General features: G+C 41.0%; 1 protein-coding gene across 2 annotated transcripts in view; it reads right to left on the reverse strand.

Annotated features, from left to right (window-relative positions):
* Window positions 1-19,730, reverse strand: part of GRIA1 (glutamate ionotropic receptor AMPA type subunit 1) — a 176,782-nt gene that overhangs the window by 14,369 nt on the left and 142,683 nt on the right. For both annotated transcript variants that reach the window (XM_030572778.1, XM_030572779.1), the window contains exons 12-13: window positions 9,224-9,422; window positions 7,336-7,583 (exon numbers count right to left, since the gene is read on the reverse strand). In XM_030572778.1, the coding sequence (XP_030428638.1) occupies window positions 7,336-7,583; window positions 9,224-9,422 (447 nt within the window). The remainder of the gene's footprint in view (window positions 1-7,335; window positions 7,584-9,223; window positions 9,423-19,730) is intronic.

Raw genomic sequence — 19,730 nt, forward strand, 5'->3', positions numbered from 1 at the left:
AAAAGACATATAAAAACAACATGATTAGCAATCATTTCTTATTAAGTAAACACAAAGAAAAACATTTAGTCAATTCAAGAAGAACTGTAACATGCTCAAATTAACACGTGATTGAGATACACGTCAGACACTTCAGGACCATATGAAACCTGAGGGGCAGATCCTCAGCTGGCGTAAACCAGCAGAGCTCTACTGAAGTTGTGGTACCTATTTACCCAGCTGAAGAGCCGGCAGAGTCATTGCATTGGGGCCCATTGTAAATTAGCCTCACTCATGTGGGCTCCAGGGCTTCCAGTATATCAGGGCTAAGGGCCCTTTCCTTAGTTTAGGATGTGAATTCTTTCCAGAGCCTTTCCCTTCTCCCTTTTGGTTGTTTCAGTGGGCTATGAATGGTGGTGTATGCTCAATGGTATCCTTGGTGTGTTCCCTGTTTATAATATATATATAATGTTTTGTACAAGCATCTCCCAGCTGATGGAGAAAACCTTGACATAGATCCTACTTTTCTGACTGGTGGGTAGGTGCTTTCCTTTAGTTCACCTGGAAGAGCAATCTGGATTTGAAGTCTTGAGTAGCACGCCAATCACGCACCGTGCCATATTCTGCCCTCAGATGCATTCACACGACACTCGCTGACTTCAGGGGTAAGCATCTGAGGGCATAATTTGGCTTGGTGAGTGCAGCCATAGGTTGAGAAGATTTCACTGATGAGCAAAGTTTGTGTCTGGGCACTGGCGGTCAGACACAACATGGTGTAGACCTCACATCAGATATAGGAAAGAAGACAGGCAGAGTGAGAAACAATCATGAGAAGGCTTTACAGAGCTTGGAAGAGATGGAGTGTTGACATCTCAAACAATAAATAGCCTTATAGATTCATAGATTCTAAAGCCAGAAGGGCTCATTAAGATCAACTAGTCTGACCTTCTGGGTATCTCAGGCCATAGAACTTCCCCAAAATATTTTCTAGAGCAGATCTTTTAGAAAAACATCCAGTCTTGATTTAAAAATGTTCAGTGACCGAGAATCCACCATGATCCTTGGTAAATTGTTCCAATGGTTAATTACCTTCGCTGTTAACGAGAATTATACCTTATTTCCAGTCTGAATTTGCCTAGCTTAAACTTCCAGCCATTGGATTGTGTTAGACCTTTGTCTGCTAGACTGAAGAGCTCATTATTAAATATTTGTTCTCCTTGCAGATACTTAAAACTGATATCAAGTCACCCGTAATCATCTCTTTGTTGAGCTAGATAGATTGAGTCCTTGTCTCTGTCACTATCAGACAGGATTTCTAATTCTTTGATGATTCTCATGGCTCTGCTCTGAACCCTTTCCAGTTTATCATCATTCTTCTTGAACCGTGGACACCAGAACTGGATGCATTAACCCAGCAGCAGTCACTCCAGTGCCAAATATAGGAATAAAATAACCTCTCTGCTCCTACTTGAGAGTCCCCTGTTTATGCATCCCAGGGTCACATTAGCTCTTTTGGCCACAGAGTCATATTGAGAGCAGATTTTCCAACATGAAACCCAAATCTTTTTCAGTCACTGTTTCCCAGGACGGAGTCCCCGATCCTGAAATCATGGCCTGCATTCTTTGTTCCTAGATGGATACATTTACATTTAGCTGTGTTAAAATGCTTATTGTTTGCTTGTGCTCATTTTACCAAGCAATCCAGATCACTCTGAATCAGTGACCTGATCTCTTCATTATTTACCACTCCCCCAATTTTTGTGTCATCTGCAAACTTGATCAGTGACGATTTTATGTTTTCTTCCAGGTCACCGATAAAATCCCTTTGAGGCCCACTGGAAACAGACCTGCTCGATGGCATCCCTCGGTTTACAGTTACAGTTTGAGACTTATCAGTTAGCCAGTTTTGAATTTAATGTGTGCCGTGGTAATTTTGTACCATTTTAGTTTTTTGACTCTGATGGACTCTGTACAGCAAATGCTGAAAAGCCGGTAAAATATCTGAGCTCTCTGGGGAAAGGTGTCTGGTGATTCACCCTACTTGTGTAAGTTAGGGCATGTCTACGCTGCCCAAAAACTCCCAGAAAAACCCCAGATGTGTTCTTAACTGGGAATAGTTAACTCAGGTTAAAATAGCAGGTGAAGACACAGCAACTCGGCTAAAGCCTATGGGGTAGCCTGGGGTTGAATTCAAGCTGCTAACCTGAGTTAAAAGCTAAGTTGCCATGTTTTCATTGCTCTTTTAACCTGAGTTAAAGTTAAGAACACAACTTTTTGTTTTTGCAGGGTAGATCTACCCTAAGCTATAAGTTAAACGCAGTGACAGTGACTATACATGGTAAGCTGTATGCAAAAGTAATGAATAATCAAGTAACACACATGATTATTTATGTCTTCTAAAGCAGAATGGAAGTTAATTAGCACAGCAATCTCTGATGAACCATTTGTAGAAGATGTAGCTATCGGATGATCTGAAAGAGTATGTAATTCCTATACAGGCATATGATATTAACATAGTAAATCCTCTGTAGAGCCCCTGAATGTAAAAATCGCTCAGATGATATTTTGTGCCATGTATTATACATTTTATTTACTTTTTTCCTAAGAGGTTTCATTTAAAGTAATTGGTTCTCTCTCCAGTTCACAAGGAGTATAGGAAGCCTCCAATATTTCACAGTGACAGGGTCCTTGAGGAAAGATTTAGCTGCTTGCTACTTATTTTCTCTGAAATGTGTCATTTTAGGTGGACTTTTGACAAGGAACATTTTTATTAGTTTATGGGATTTGGAAACGCTGACACACACTTTTCTAGTGCCTCTGGAGAACTTTGCTGAAAGGCCAGGAAGCCAATTCCAAAAACAAGAGCAGTCCTATTCCTAAAATATTGCTGTTTCTTTTTAAAATGTGAATTAGAGACTCATATTGTGGGTGTTTTTTCATTGACTTTAATCTATTTTGGACAATGTGACTTTGCATTATTGTTTTGTTTCCCAAACCACCAAATTTACCCATTCAATACTGAATGATGACCAAAGCCAGGTTAATCTGGGGGAGCTGAGGGAGGGGAGCACTCTTCCACTAACCCCCGGCAACCCAACATATCTGACACTGAGCTCATGGATGGGGAGGGAGGTGTGCATGTGATACAGGAAGAAGGTTGTGTGTCTAGGTTTCCAATCCTGCTCCCATTAAAGTCAAGGTCAAAAGTCCTACTAACTTCAGTGGGAGAAGGAGCAGGCACTCAATATCACTTTCACCACCAAAAGAGGATATTTTATCTGTTCTTTTATGGCTTCCATGCAGAAATAAAGAAGGAAAAGATTAAATCTGATCTAAAATTCAATCACCTAGCCCTCAAAACACATAAAGCAAAGGAATCACCTTTGGATGAAAGAAAAAAGGGCTATAATGCCTGATAGCTAGGATTTCATAAGAGATGAAATCATTATTATGGAGAGAATTTAGATATTACCAAACATACTGACTCAAGTGCTTCAGATATTAAACTTAGGAGAAATGTGGACTATGATGCAAGTCAGAACCGATGGTTGATGTGTAAATATGACGTTGGAGATTCTCATTTCTCACACTGGGGACTGGCTGGGTAAGCAAATCCCCCTTTTCCCCTAATGAATGTTTACAAATATGTCTCAGTGTAGTGGAGTGCAGGTGAATAACCTGAGCTTTTAAATGATTTTAGTCACTGGTTAAATATTATTAAACAGTTTAAGCTGATATCAGTCCAGCTCTTTGCAGTGTATTAAAATGTCTTTCTGTACCAACGAGCTATGTTTCAGCAGAGAGTCCCTTTACTTTGTACAAAGATGTTGCCATAACGTAGTGATGATTCAGACCTCATGTCTTTAGGAATGTATAACATCCTTTATCAAGACAGAACACAGTGGCAGTGGTTTGTATGTCCTAGATGTGGTTGGTACTTTTATATGTTTTTAAGTTATTAAAACAAACTGGAAATACAGTAGTATTATGAATTTTCTTTTTTTGGGTTAAACTAAAATGACTTTTCTCATTTTTTGCCATGACAAATAAACAGCTTTAATTGTTGATAGCATACATGATATGCCCATAGTATCTTGGGAAACAACAAGAAAACTTCCTTCTTGTGAAGCAGATCTTGCTCCCATTGAAGCCACTGGTGAAACTCCTGTTAACTTGAAAGGAAACAAGATCAGGGCCCTTAAATTCCCTGAGCCAGTGAGTAGGATTTGTTCCCTGGGTGTCACCTTGCTCAGTGCATTCTGTTCCTATGGTGAAGACAGACATCATATGATGACTGTAAAGAAAATACCAAAAACTTGACAAATAAAACAACAATGAAACAAAACAAACATAATGGGACAGAAAATTCACAGCACCTGCTTCAAAGAAACACCAACAGGTCAAATGGAAAATCAAGCATTCCTCCTTTGCTGTTAGACTGATTTGGGAATTGGTTCCACATGCAGTTAACAGAGGTTATTATGCAAAAAAGAAGTGGCAGAAATGTTGTATTCTCCTGCCCAGCAAAGAGATATGTGGATTAGATGGACTGAGCTGATTCTTTTGCATTCCCCTCTTGTAGTTTTGCTGGTAGGTTGTTTTTTGTTGTTGTTCTTGTTGTTAAAAGCATTATTAATGGCTTCCTTACATCCTGAATATTGCAGGACAGACTGTTTTTTGCACATTAGTCCTGCCTCTTAATTTCCATATTTGCAAGATGGAAAATAAATATCGGCAAAAGTATGCTGGCAAAAGCCCTGAAGCTGTGACAGTCCATAAACATTAGTTTGGAGAGAGCCAAAGAATTTCCTAGCCTGGACAACATGTTAATAGAAAGATTGTCTTAAGAACCACTTGCTCTTCATTCACAAACTAACCACATCTCTCGGGGCAGCTACAGCACTTGCTGACATGGAAAAGTAATATCAGGAAAGCATTGAATGCATTTTTAAAGTTGAAAAGTGTAATAGCTAGAAACCATGGCCCTGGTTCAATGCCCATTGATGACAGTGGGATCAGGCCCCATAAAACCAACCAGATCTTCAATAGAAAATGGTCTGCAAGGTGCTAGTGACCTAGAACCCCAGTTTAAAATCCTCCCAGTTTATAGCCAGTGAACAAGTATCAGTCACTATTAAGGCTCCATTTATAAAGAGTTATTTACTGATCAATAGATGTTTTAATAAATGATTAATCAATTGCAATGCAGTCCCATAGGTCAATAGATTGCTTATCTCCATGGCTTGTCACTGTCTTTAATGCATTTTCTGATATGCTTTTAACCATCTGCTACACATACTACCCGTGTCTGCGACATGCTTATAAACACCTTGTGATCATTAAAAAACCCTTTATAAATGGAACCTTAACCAAAAGTGTGACCCAAACAGGGATACAGTTTTGCAGACTGTGGGCAGGAGGGTAAGATTTTGTGACAATTACTGTAGATGGTATTAGGATTCATAGCATTTTGGAAAGAAAGTGGCATCCCAATAGCAGTTGCAAGGCCAATAAAAGAATAAGGAAGCTGTTCAGGATGCACCCGAGTTGATGAAATCCTGAAGTTTGATGGGACACAGGTGGACCTGAGACCACCAGGCTTTTAAAATCCTTTTCTAGCATCTAGTTCTTCTGCATTCTATTCTGACAAAGGGTGGAGCTGTCAGCGGCATTCTGATCACTTGAAGCTTATTTTACTTTCTATCCGGATAGATCCTGAGCTCCTCACTCACTTTTCACTTAGGCAAAACTCCCATTGAAGTCAGTGGCACCTCAGGATTTGGTCCATTATGTTTAATACCTCACTGAGTTTTGAAAGTGAAAATTATTCCCTACCTAACTGATCCTCATGTACATTGCTCTCCTACACCTCTCCATCAGGTTTGTCTTTTGCTTGGCTTTTTTACCTTAAAAATAGCAGTAATGTTAAGTCTTGTTCTTCCTTGATTTTTGATGGAGGACTGAATGGAGCTGGGAGCTGGCTCTGTCCTTAACTGAAGGGGGGACAGGGTTGAATCCATGAGTGAGATCTTATCTATGCTTTAGATTAGTCCCTGTTCAGCCATCACAAGCCAGCAACTGGCATAGGTGCTTGGTGCTAACTCCAACTGTAGATACACGGAAAGCCATGATTTGCACCGGTTCAGGTTTCTCCCTGCTTGAAAGCAGGAAAAGTTTAAATGGTGCAAATCACAGCTTGTCTTACCTCGACATGGCGGTTTGCTACAGCACAGCTACACCAATTACTGGCCAGCAATGGCTACCTCTCAATACAGACAAGGCCAAGGATTGTCTTTCCTTCCAAGTGTTAATGAAATAAATTGAACAGTATTTTAAACAGTCTGAAGAAAAGACTATCACTTCTATCCTCCTTTAATGAGGTTTCTTTCTTTCTTTCTTTTTTAAGTTTTCTGATGTCATAAACCTACTAGACTTCCAGCTGTCCATAGAGTCTTTCCGGGCAGAAAAGGCTTGCATTTCTAATGTCAAAAAAGGTGGGAAGAAAAACCTCTTTAATTAAAACAATATCCCCCAAAGCAAAACAAAAATAACCCCTTCTTTCCCTACATTCTGGAGATACAAAAGCACTTATACTGGTGCATAGACTTAGGTAACAAAATGTAAGCACTCGTGTGAAAATGTTGCTTCCATAATAATCTTCTTCCCATATTCTTTTGTATTTGTAACCGTACTAAAGATCAAGACTTGGGGCCTTTTAAGGGTTTTGATTTAAAAAAAAAAAAGCCTTCAAAAAGATCTGTGATGGTATTTTGTTACCGGCCTTTGGCAATTGCTGTTTTGGGTTCAGAAATGTGGGGCTTGTACCTCCTGGAAGATGTCAAGAGCCCTAAACTCAGCATCTGCAGCACTGAACTCTTGTAATTAATTATTGTTTTTAGCAAGGATGAGACCGCTTCAATTTTCATATTGTCCTCATGTGTTGGCATTTCTTTTCACACACACACAAAAATACTGTTACAACAAGAATCTCTCTAAGCATGGATCCAAATCAGGGCCATCCCATACATTGCAAAGATGGGCATTTCACACGCCACGGGATGAGCCGCCCTTCAAAATAATGCTCTATTAATCAATGGTTACGATGCAGCAAAATCCCTTACGCAGTGCAGCCACATTTGTAATGAATGGACCAGTCAAAGGCCAATTTCCATATGCAGGGTTTGAAGAATTAGTCACTCCCATCACTGCTGAGCAGGAGTCATGTAGTTTAATGGCCTCATGCTGAGGATTTACACCCCCTGCTGTCATGATTAATATGGCAACGGAGATTGAACTGTGTGGACACTTTGATTTATTGGGCTGCAAGGCAGGGAAAAGAAAATCCAGGCTACTTACCTCAGTGCAGATCCCTTCGGTGTTGCAATGCCATAGCCTTTGGAATCCAAGTTACCTCCCACCTTCATGGTGTCACATGGCTTGCGCTGCTCTATATATTCATTCATGGTGGACTCCAGGAGGTAGGCGTATTTCCCTTTCGACTTCCTCACCCGGATCATCCCCTCTTCTGTGGTCCTCACAAAAACGGAGGGTTCCGCTGATTTCATGTACGTCCACATCTTCTCAAACACGGCGATTTTAGATCGCTGCATGGGGCAACACAAACCTAGCATGTATTAGACTGGAAACAGAGGCTTGTGTACCAGTGGAGAATCAGAGTTGGCTTGAGCATGTACCTATGGTTTGTATCAGCTAAGGAAGGCCATCTGTGGGTATGTCTACATCTACAATTTTGCAGCGCTGGTTGTTACAGCTGTATTAGTACAGCTGTATAGGGCCAGCACTGCAGAGTGGCCACACTTACAGCAACCAGCGCTGCAAGTGGTGTTAGATGTGGCCACGCTGCACTGCTGTTGCACACCGTGGGAAAGGAGACCTGCTTGGAGCGGGGGTCGGGGAATGCCAGAGCACACTGCGGGGCTGGATACCTGCTTGGAGGGGGGGTCGGGGAATGCCAGAGCACACCGCAGGGAAGGAGACCTGCTTGGAGCGGGGGTCGGGGAACGCCAGAGCACACCGCGGGGAAGGAGACCTGCTTGGAGGGCAGTGGAGTTTGCTTAATTACCAGAGAGGCTTCCTCAGGTATGCTGGGATACCTGCTTATTCCATGGAGGTCAACAAAAACGCTGGTGAGTGTCTACACCTGATGACCAGCGCTGGTGATCCAGCGCTGGATCCTCTACACCCGAGGCACGACCGGGTGTACGGCCAGTGCTACAAACAGGGAGTTGCAGCACTGGTAATGCCCTGCAGGTGTGTACACATCCTAAGTTGCAGCGCTGTAACCCCCTCACCAGCACTGCAACTTTGTAGTGTAGACAAGGCCTGTGTTAGAAATAGTTTAATGAGTGACTTTAGGTCAAAGAACTCGAATACCTGGCAAGCCCTCTGGGCCATTTGCTTCAAGTAATTTCAAGATAAGAACAATCTAGCAATGAGTGTCATTCACCCAGGGCTGGATTGTTTCTGTTAGGTATGAGCAAGATGAAAGAGCTGCATGGGGCTATTTCTCCCTAGGGGGAACAATGGGAAGTGGCATTTTCAGCAAGTAGAATTCTCCACAGAGTCCCTGGTGTGGAAGGAGAGCATACTCTCTACTAGAAAAGAGAGTTCATGGGGGTGGGGTTATCACAGCCTATAAATACTGTACTTTGGGTACACCAATATACTTGGAAACATGGAAAGTATTTAGATGCCAATGATGGTAGGATAAGAAGCTAAGGCAAGGAGGGTGGAAATGTTCAGACTAGATGTTAGGGAAATGTGCTTAACAATAAGAGCAATTATAGGGAAGAATAGATTCCCAAGGGAAGTGGTAACATCTCCATCCCTGCACATGTTTGAGGAGACATTAATGGGAATGTTGTAGGAAGCAAAATGAAGGAGGTAGACTAGATAGCCAACATAATCTATTCTGGCTCTGCTATGTATGTTTTTGCCATACATAAAGGCAGCATATTTATATATGGTAAGTGGTTCCATTTAAATAGAGGGCAAACCAAAGACGACTTATTCTGTAAACTTGAGTTGCAAGTCACAGGGTAATTACTTTTGGAACTGCTAAGTGTAATTACCCAGTAATGTGCAGAAGCATGTAATTACTGTATGTTTCTAGGTTATTTACAGTATTCAGCAAACTACACGATCTGTAATTTCCATGGAATGGCACAAAGACTGACATGATATTTTTGTTTTGTATATGAAAGTCTTAACCATTTTCTCTTACCCTAAAAAATTCTTTAGTTGACCCAGCTTCCAGGGTCCCATAGGCAATCTCTGTCTGCTTGGCTAAGTCTTCTGCACTCTCTATGGGGGACACCATCCGTTCCACTGTCAGGAAGGCAGCCAGGTTAGCCGTGTAGGACGAGATGATGATCAAGGTGAAAAACCACCAGACACCACCAACTATGCGGCCAGAGAGGGATCTAAACACAAAAGTGAAGGGTGAGGGGAATCGGGGTGAAGAAGTAGAAGATATAATTCTGTGATATAGGCCAGAAGTGCGGTATGTGGTTTAACACCATATCAGTGACTGCTGAGCAATACCAGCTCTTACACCTGTTTCCTGAGAAGCTCAGTGTCAAAATGGGAGAGTGCTTCTCTCTCTATTTCCTTGTTATATGTGTCAAGACACAAGCTTGAGTGAAACAAAACTATCACTGCTGGTGAAAAATAATGTTTGCAGAGTAACATTTTCTTTAATTTCCATTTTCTTTCAAATAAAAAAAAAGCAAAACACAGCAACAAACAATAGGAAACTTTAAATTCCTGGGTAAGGATAGTACCTACCTCAGATGGAATTCTTTACATATATCAGGAACAAGTGAAATCTTAGCAATGATATATGTCCAATGCTAGATAAGGATGGTAAAATGATCAGTCTTGTGCAGAAAAGGCAGAAATATTTAATAAATGGTTCTCTTCTGTATTAAATTCTTAGGTTCATGGAATTTAAGGCTAGAAGGACCATCAGGTAATTTAGTCTGACCTCCTGTATATCACAGGCTATTACATTTCACCCCAGTTACTCCTGTACTGAGCTCATTTGGAAAGAAACAGGATGATGTAATTCATATCTTACAGTCCTAATGAAATACTTTCTTTTCCATCAGGAACTAGGGAGGACATTAAACAGCAACTATTAAATTAAACATTTTTAAATTTTGCAGAACAGGATAATTTGTATCACCCTGTCCGAGTACTTGTAAGAGTATTAAAAGAATGGGCCGAGACACTCTTTGAAACATGAATGTTGATTTTTAACAAATCTTGGAATGGTAGGAAAGTTCCAGAGCACTGGAAAAAAGCTAATGTCATACCCATATTTAAAGGGGTAAATGGGACGACATGGATAGCTAGATGCTGACATAAATCCAGGGCAAAATCATGGAAAGGCTGTTCTGGGATGCAATGAGTAGCGAATTAAAGAGCGGTACCATAACTAATGACAACCGGCATGATTTTATGGAAAATAGGTCTTGTCAAACGAGCATCATTTTTTTCGTATGAGATCACAAGTTTGGTTGATAAAGAAAACTGCACTGACATAGTGTAATTAGACTTCAGTAAGGCATTTGTCTTAATTCTGCATGACTTTCTATAAAAACCACTATACAAAATCAGTGTAGCACATAACTAAATAGATTAACAACTGGTTTACTATTAGATCACAAAAATTAACTGTATATGGGAAATCATAAGCCAATGAGAATGTTTCTACTGGGGACCTTCAGGGTCATTGCTTGTTGGCCCAATGCTGTTCAATAACTTTGCCAGTCATCTGGCAGAACACATAAAATAATTTCTGGTAAAATTTAGGGATGATCTGAAAATTGGTGGAGTGGTAAATAGTCATGGCGCATGTCAGTTATATAGACTGACCTGGATTGCTTGGTAAACTGGGCTCATCTGAACAATGTGCATTTTAATACAGCCAAGAGACAAGGGGAATTCTCTATCACTTGGAGTCTGTAAATCAAGACTGGATAGCTTGCTCAAAGATATGCTATAGCTCAAACAGAAATTATGGGTTTGATGCAGAGTTCAGCATGTCAGGTTCTTTGCCCTGTTATGCAGGAGATCAAACTCAATGATCATAACAGTCCTTTCTGGCTTTATAATCTATGAATCTACTGCATTCTCTCTCCAGTCAGATTGCCATAATACTCTAGGATCTGGAGACAGACAGACAGATCTCTCAAGCAGGAATCTATTTACTGTGTTCAAACATTTTAATATAATTTTAAAGGGAAGATTCTGTTTTTAAAAGAGATTTTAATAATAATGTTCCCTCCTCAAATTGCTTGTACTCTCTTTCCTTTTTAGCTAAACCCATCTCTTAGGCAGGAAGGAAACCATAATGCTACTTTATGCAGCCAGGCTGGCAAGGAAGGGGCTATCTATCAGAAACACTGCCTCCCTCCCTCCTGTGAGCTCAGCCTTTTCTCTCTGCAGTGTGTCTCTTTAACATCCTCTGTCATTGCCCTGAAATCTGGCCTGGACTATGGTAATAGAGATGTAGCCTTTAAATGACAGACATGGTGATGACACATGTCAGCATCCATTCCATCCTGTGTCTGGATTTGCATGAATAAATGAATCCAGCTGCCTTGCTTTCTAGAAGTCATTGTGGGCTAATACAATTTGGCAAACAAAACTCCACACTCCATTGCTCCAGCTAGGGAAAAAACAAACAAAAGCCACACTTCACTAATTGCAGAAATCAGAGATGGAAAAAAAAGTGAAATTAAAGTAGTCTGTTCCCTGCACCACTCCTCTATATTGTATATTACTGCTTTGTCCAGGTTATCTTTAGATCTCTTGTGGATGTGGGAGTAGTTGTTCTTTCAGACATCATGTAATCTCATTTATATCAATCTGACCTGAAATCTCTTTGGTCAAAATTGTCATTCTTTGAGCTCAGAGAGACACCACTTAATGGAACCAGGGACCACATTTGCTCAGCAACAAAGCTCTTCTGAATACATTTGCAATTTGCAGAAGGGAGACCACACATTTTTAATACCGGGGAAATAAAAGCCAATGCATCAAACACACTCTCAGCTTCACATTCCTGGAGGGCAATCAGAGCAGTTTTCACAAAGTGCAGAGAGAGCAGTCTGCAGGAAATACAGTCACAGTAAATAGCAGGGACAAAACAGCATACTGTTTATTTTACTTTTTTTTTTCTTCCAGATTTGCGAGTGAAATGATTGCTTATGAAAGTAGAATTGGCTTGAGCGAGGCACTGGGCAAGTGACTTTCTGCCAGGGCATCCCAATGCTGATCTGTAGCCCCCTTGGCTACTTCAGTCCTAAGGCTTACTTAACCAGTCCTGTATATTGCAGGCTGCTTCTGTGATGTCAGCAAATTCATTATCACCTGAAACCTGAGCCGGAGGTGAAAGATTTCAAAGCAGTGGAATGTATAGTCTCAGGTAGTCTCAGGTAGACCCGCTCCCTGATCTAGTTAATATAACCTACCTCTAAAGTGATGTTCATAAAGGTGATTGTTTCTTTTCTTTAAAAAAAATCACCTCTTACAAAGCAATAAAACCCCCACATTTTTAATATAGGGCAGGTGGGCATGTTTCATGACTGTAGGACACTGTTATATTGGGACCATCTTGCCGCTGTTCAGAACCTAGCTTGACACAGGTTAGTTGCCTTGGCCCAGATGAATTGTTGGCTATCTCAGCAAAATGACCAGTGACTAGATGGTCCTAGGGACTGAACTGCCTCCCACAGAAGTGTATGCAGTGTAGTTGTAGCTGTGTTGGTCCTAAGATATTAGAGAGAACAGGTGGGTAAGATAACATGTTTTATTGGACCAACTATGGTTAGTGAGAGAGACAAGCTTTTGAGCCACACAGAGCTTTCAGATGCTTGGAGTACCTTTTCCAGATTTGAAGAAGAGCTCTGTGTGGCTTGAAAACTTCTCTCTCTCACCAACAGAAGATGGTTCAATAAAACATTATCTCCCTTACCTTGTCTCTCCCCAAGAGGCGGTCATTCTAAATCAGAGTTAAGGAATGATGTGGGGAAATGGGAACTAACACGACATTCTTTCTGCAGAGGATTTCAGACTCCAGGTCCATCAACTCCAACACCTTTCACCAGAGTTCACAACACGTTACTTTTAATAAATGGTGGAGGGAGTGGGGAGGAATCGATGGGTGAACACCCCTTTGGGTCTGCAGGAAAACAAAAAAAACCCAGCAAATGTTTCTCTAATTAGTCTAGATGATGTGTGTTTGGGGAAGGAAGCACTTGGCAATAGAGGCACCAAACAAGAGTAACTGGATAACGTCAAGTCTAACAATTTATGATGATGAAGGCCACTTCAGCCTGGCAAGTGACACTTGCATAGCTAATTATTACATTCATCCTCCAGCTGCAATTATGCAGCTTTTCTTCCCTGCTGAAGCTGGGATATATTTGTGACTTAATTCCTGTCAGCTGCTGTCAACTGGACCCCAGCCTTTAGACTGCAGGCATCATTACCTTATTCTTTATTGATTTATTGCGTAGGGGCTGCCTACTCTGAGCTGCAGATGGCTTTTCCTTCTGGATCATGCACCTGTCTGAGATGGATAAAAAAGTAACAATGGGGTATTGGCATCTGCTCCCCACGGAAGACGACACCCAATGGAAATAGCCACTCACCCTAGTGTCATAGCAGTGTGCCTTACCATAAGTGGAAGGAACACAAACCTCAAACATGGTTATGCCTTGTTGTGTGGTGGTTCATAAAAGATAAAGTTGAAGAGCACCATTTTGTCCCCATTGCTAGATATGCAACTTAGAGTTAGAAACCTTACATCTAGGCTTCTGCGAGTACATAATACTGAATTGACTCAGATTGCAAGCACTTTGGGGGCAGAGGGTATCTTTGAGGTGTGTGTTTGTGCAGGACATAGCGCGATGGGTTTCTGGCCCATGAATGAGGGCGACCGCAGTACAAGTCAATAATAATAATGAAGGGAATATGTCCATGATGAAACATTACACGAGTAGATGTAACCCTACGGGCATTTCTACAGTTTGATATCAGTAACATATGTTAAATAGAAGGTTCTCAAGTTGGAATTCTGGGGGCACACAGCTAGACTAGCCAGACGCTGGACCCATGCTCAGTAGAACAATGGTACTGCTGACCAAATTTAAATGACTGAGAAGACAATAGCAGCTTATGTAACATATTTTATAGCCCTTGCTCTGTTGCATCTGTAGAGTGAAAAGAGGCAGCAGTGCTATCACCATGGATACAGTTTTGAAAAGTGCCTAAGTGACTTAGGAGACGGAGTCCCATTTTCAAGTGACAGACACTTAGGAGCTTCCATTTCATTGTAAACCAATAGAACTTCATCTCCTAAGTCACTTCGATGTTTTTGAAAATTGTATCCCATACAGATTCACCTAAATTGTATCCTAACAGAGATTCACCTATGACTTGAGTGATAAATGTCTTTTTTAAACCAGTTGTTCTGAAGTTCAAACCCCAACAAAGTCTATTTTGTGTCTTTATACTACTTTATATTAATAGGCAGTATGAGATTGGAATTCCCTTGCACTGAGTATTCTCATGTCTCCTAGGCCTTGCCAAGCATAACATTAGGTTAGTCGGCTTTCCACTGTACTGAAATAACTGTTAGTGACTGAGCTCTCTATTGAAGTAAGGAAAGATTTCTGTGCCCACATCCTTTAGCCCTCACAAAGTTATGCCACAGATCTTGACATTTGGATCTGTGTATTTAACTCTTGTATTTATTCATAATCATGATTGTATTAATACTTGGGAACAGCAGCCTTTTTAAACAGAATAAAATCCTTGCAAGTAATAAGCGGAGAGGATAATAGGGCAACAAGAGGCTTTCATTAACGTTTGGCTGACTCTGGGATGTGGAAAATGATGAAACAGCTAGATTAACCAGATGAGGTTTTGTTTTGATTTGTTTTGTTTTCTCTGCACTCAGAGCAATTCTCTTTCTACACACTCGGAACTGAGACCTCTGGGGCTCTTCTTCCAACTTTATCTGGCTGGCCATAATTACCCTATGCCCTCTGCCCACCACTGATTCTCTATTGCCCTTATCACTGCAGCTAGCAAGGCCTATCTCTCCAATGGAATATTACTGAAGTCCTCCAAGTACCATGTTCCTGTAGGAGTTGAATGCTGAATTTTTTGGTCCTCTATTTCCATTTTGTGACATTTGGGAAAAAAGTCCAAATTGGAATAAAAAACAGGAAATTCTGAAATTTCCTATGAAATGAATATTCTGACAAATTTCAGTTTGGGCCCACTGAAACATTTCATTTTGATAAGGTAAAAATGTTTCATTTCTACTTTATCATTTCAATTCATTTTGTTTAGACATTTACACTACAGTAAACCATTGTATGCAAGACAACCTATATGATATTAAATTAAAATATTAATTTGCATATTACCGGTCTAAATTAAATGAACTGAAATGATAGTGTCATATCTGATTGTGCTATCTTATTGAAACAAAATGTTTCAGTGTTTTTAAAGTGAAAGGAGAAATTCATTTTGACTTTCTCGTTTTGTTTCAATAACAATTTGTTTCAAATTTTTCCCATGAACAGCTTTGCCAGAAGTCACATGTTCTCGGAGAATGTTTAGATTTCCACTAAAGCACATCTTTCAGTAGAAAATTGTTCTATAATTTTTTTTCTAGAGGATCGTTCTCCCTAGGCAGAGGAGCCTCCCTTGGTAAAGAGCTATTTGTGCTAGCTATTTCCCTCACACCTGGCATGGAGGGAAGACAGTGAGGGGTGTTCCAGGGATAGGGTGGGCACATGGCAGGGTGGAGCTTCTCTCTGCCCCATCTACCACTGCCGAGGACCTAATGCCAATGGTGTAAGTTAAAGGCCCTCCTCTGAAGATCTAACATGCATGAGGACTGGGAGAGCTGAAACCAGTTCCTTGGCCACCCCGTCCCCCATCACTAGGGTGACCAGATAGCAAATATGAAAAATCAGGATGGAGGTGGGGGGTAATAGGAGCCTATATAAGAAAAAGACCCCAAAATTGGGACTGTCCCTATAAAATCGGGCCATCTGGTCACCCTACCCATCACCACTGCCTTTGAGTATCTGCCCCATGGTATTTCTTGAGAATTTCTATATCTGGACACCAAGGCATTGTTTTCAGTAACATCATTTCTGTACCACTCAGCATTTGTTATCGTATTTGTGAACATGCCAACCTTCCACTGGCCAGAGGCTTAAAGGAGAAGCAGGGAGGAATGTCAGGGTCACAGCCCAGGACAACAGCCATAAGGTTAGGCCACAGACAACATGCCTCCTCCTCATAGACTCATAGATTTTAGGGTCAGAAGGGACCAATATGATCATCTAGTCTGACCTCTTGCACAAAGCAGGCCACAGAATCCTACCCATCCACTTCTATAACAAACCCCTAACCTATGTCTGAGTTATTGAAGTCTTCAAATTGTGGTTTGAAAACCTCAAGCTGCAGAGAATCCACCAGCAAGTGACCCATGCCCCATGCTGCAAAGGAAGGTGAAAAACCTCCAGGGCCTCTGCCAATATGCCCTGGAGGAAAATTTCTTCCCAACCCCAAATATGGCGATCAGCTAAACCCTGAGCATGCGGGCAAGACTCACCAGCCAGACACCCAGGAAAGAATTCTCTGCAGTAACTCAGATCCCATCCCATCTAACATCTCATCACAGACCACTGGGCATACTTACCTGCTGATAATCAAAGATCATTTGCCAAAATTAAGCTATCCCATCATACCATCCCTTCCATAAACTTATCAAGCTTAGTCTTAAAGCCAGATATGTCTTTTGCCCCCACTACTCCCCTTGGAAGGCTGTTCCAGAACTTCACTCCTCTAATGGTTAGAAACCTTCATCTAATTTCAAGTCTAAACTTCCTAGTGTCCAGTTTATACCCATTTGTTGTTGTGTCCACATTGGTACTAAGCTTAAATAATTCCTCTTCTTCCCTAATATTAATCCCTCTGATATATTTATAAAGAGTAAGCATAACCCCCCTCAACCTTCTTTTGGTTAGGTTAAACAAGCCAAGCTCTTTGAGTCTCCTTTCATAAGACACATTTTCCATTCCTCGGATCATCCTAGTAGCCCGTCTCTGAACCTGTTCCAGTTTGAATTCATCCTTCTTAAACATGGGAGACCAGAACTGCACACAGTATTCCAGATGAGGTCTCACCAGTGCCTTATATAACGGTACCAATGCCTCCTTATCTTTGCTGGAAATACCTCGCCTGCTGCATCCTAAAACCGCATTAGCTTTTTAAATGGCCATATCACATTGGCGGCTCATAGTCATCCTGTGATCAACCAATACTCCAAGGTCCTTCTCCTCCTCTGTTGCTTCCAACTGAAGTGTCCCCAATTTATAACTAAAATTCTTCTTATTAATCCCTAAATGCACGACCTTGCACTTTTCACTATTAAATTTCATCCTACTACTATTACTCCAGCTTACAAGGTCATCCAGATCTTCCTGTATGATATCCCGGTCCTTCTCTGTGTTACCAATACCTCCCAGCTTTGTGTCATCCGCAAACTTTATTAGCACATTCCTGCTTTTTGTGCCAAGGTCAGTAATAAAAAGGTTAAATAAGACTGGCCCCAAAACTGATCCTTGAGGAACTTCACTAGTAACCTCCTTCCAGCCTGACAGTTCACCCTTCAGCACTACCCGTAGTCTTCCCTTTAACCAGTTCCTTATCCACCTTTCAATTTTCATATTGATCCCCATCTTTTCCAATTTAACTAATAATTCCCCATGTGGAACCGTGTCAAATGCCTTACTGAAATCGAGGTAAATTAGGTCTACTGCATTTCCTTTGTCTAAATAATCTGTCACCTTCTCAAAGAAGGAGATCAGGTTGGTTTGGTACGATCTACCTTTTGTAAAACCATGTTGTAATTTGTCCCAATTACCATTGACCTCAATGTCCTTAACTACTTTCTCCTTCACATTTTTTTCCAAGACCTTGCATACTACAGATGTCAAACTGACAGGCCTGTAGTTACTCGGATCACTTTTTTTCCCTTTCTTAAAGATAGGAACTATGTTAGCAATTCTCCAGTAGTATGGTACAACCCCTGAGTTTACCGATTCATTAAAAATTCTTGCTAATGGGCTTGCAATTTCATGTGCCAGTTCCTTTAATATTCTTGGGTGAAGATTATCTGGGCCCTCCGATTTTGTCCCATTAAGCTGTTCAAGTTTGGCTTCTACCTCGGATGTGGTAATATCCACCTCCATATCCTCATTTCCATTTGTCATCCTTCCATTATCCCTAATCTCCTCATTAGCCTTATTAAAGACTGAGGCAAAGTATTTATTTAGATATTGGGCCATGCCTAGGTTATCCTTAACCTCCATTCCATCCTCAGTGTTTAGCGGTCCCACTTCTTCTTTCTTTCTTTTCTTCTTATTTATATGACTATAGAACCTTTTACTATTGGTTTTAATTCCCTTTGCAAGGTCCAACTCTACATGGCTTTTAACCTTTCTCACTTTATCCCTACATGTTCTGACCTCACTAAGGTAGTTTTCCTTGCTAATCCCACCCATCTTCCACTCCTTGTAGGCTTTCTGCTTTTTCTTAATCACCTCTCTGAGACGCTTGCTCATCCAGCTTGGTCTACAACTCCTGCCTATGGTTTTTTCCCCCTTTCTTGGGATGCAGGCTTCTGATAGTTTCTGCAGCTTGGACTTAAAGTAATTCCAGGCCTCCTCCGCATTTAGATCCACAAGTTCTTCAGTCCAATCCACTTCCCTAACTAATTTCCTTAATTCTTTAAAGTTAGCCCTTTTGAAGTAAAAAACCCTAGTCCCAGATCTATTTTTGTTTATCCTTCCATCTAGTTTGAACTGAATTAGCTCATGATCACTCGAACCAAGGTTGTCTCCTACAACCATTTCTTCTATGAGGTCCTCACTACTCACCAAAACCAAATCTAAAATGGCATCCCCCTCTTGCTGGTTCTTCAGCTACTTGGTGAAGAAATCCATCAGCTATCACATCCAGAAAAATCTGAGCCCTATTATTCTTACTAGCACTTGTCCTCCAGTCTATTTCTGGGAAGTTAAAGTCTCCCATGATCACACAATTCCCATTAGTGTTTACTTCATTAAAAACATTAAAGAGGTCTCTATCCATATCCAAATCAGATCCCGGCAGTCTGTAGCACACCCCAAGCACTATCTCAGGGGAGGCTGTAGTAGCTTTCTTTCCCAGTGTGATTTTTGCCCAGACAGATTCTGTCTTATCCATTCCATCACTTCTTCTTTCTTTACAGTTAACCTCATCATTGATATACAATGCTACTCCACCACCTTTGCCTTTATTTCTGTCTTTCCTAAACAGCACATAGCCTTCAATACCTTTACTCCAGTCATGACTACTATTCCACCATGTTTCTGTTATCCCTATAATATCTGGTTTCACTTCCTGCACCAGTAGCTCTAGTTCCTCCATTTTGTTACCTAGGCTCCTAGCATTAGTGTACAGACATCTTAATTTTTGCAATTTGGCTTCACTGACATTCTTTATCTGGTTAGGCACAGACATTCTACCACCAGCATCACCTGTTAGACTGGTATCTAGACTACCCTTCCTCCTTATGTCAATTCTTCTGTCCACGGCTGTATCTCCTCTTTGTTTTCTTCCCTCTCAAGGTTAAATTCCGGTGTGGAGAT

The sequence above is a fragment of the Gopherus evgoodei genome, chromosome 8 (assembly GCF_007399415.2).
Source record: "Gopherus evgoodei ecotype Sinaloan lineage chromosome 8, rGopEvg1_v1.p, whole genome shotgun sequence".
Lineage (NCBI taxonomy): Eukaryota > Metazoa > Chordata > Testudines > Testudinidae > Gopherus > Gopherus evgoodei.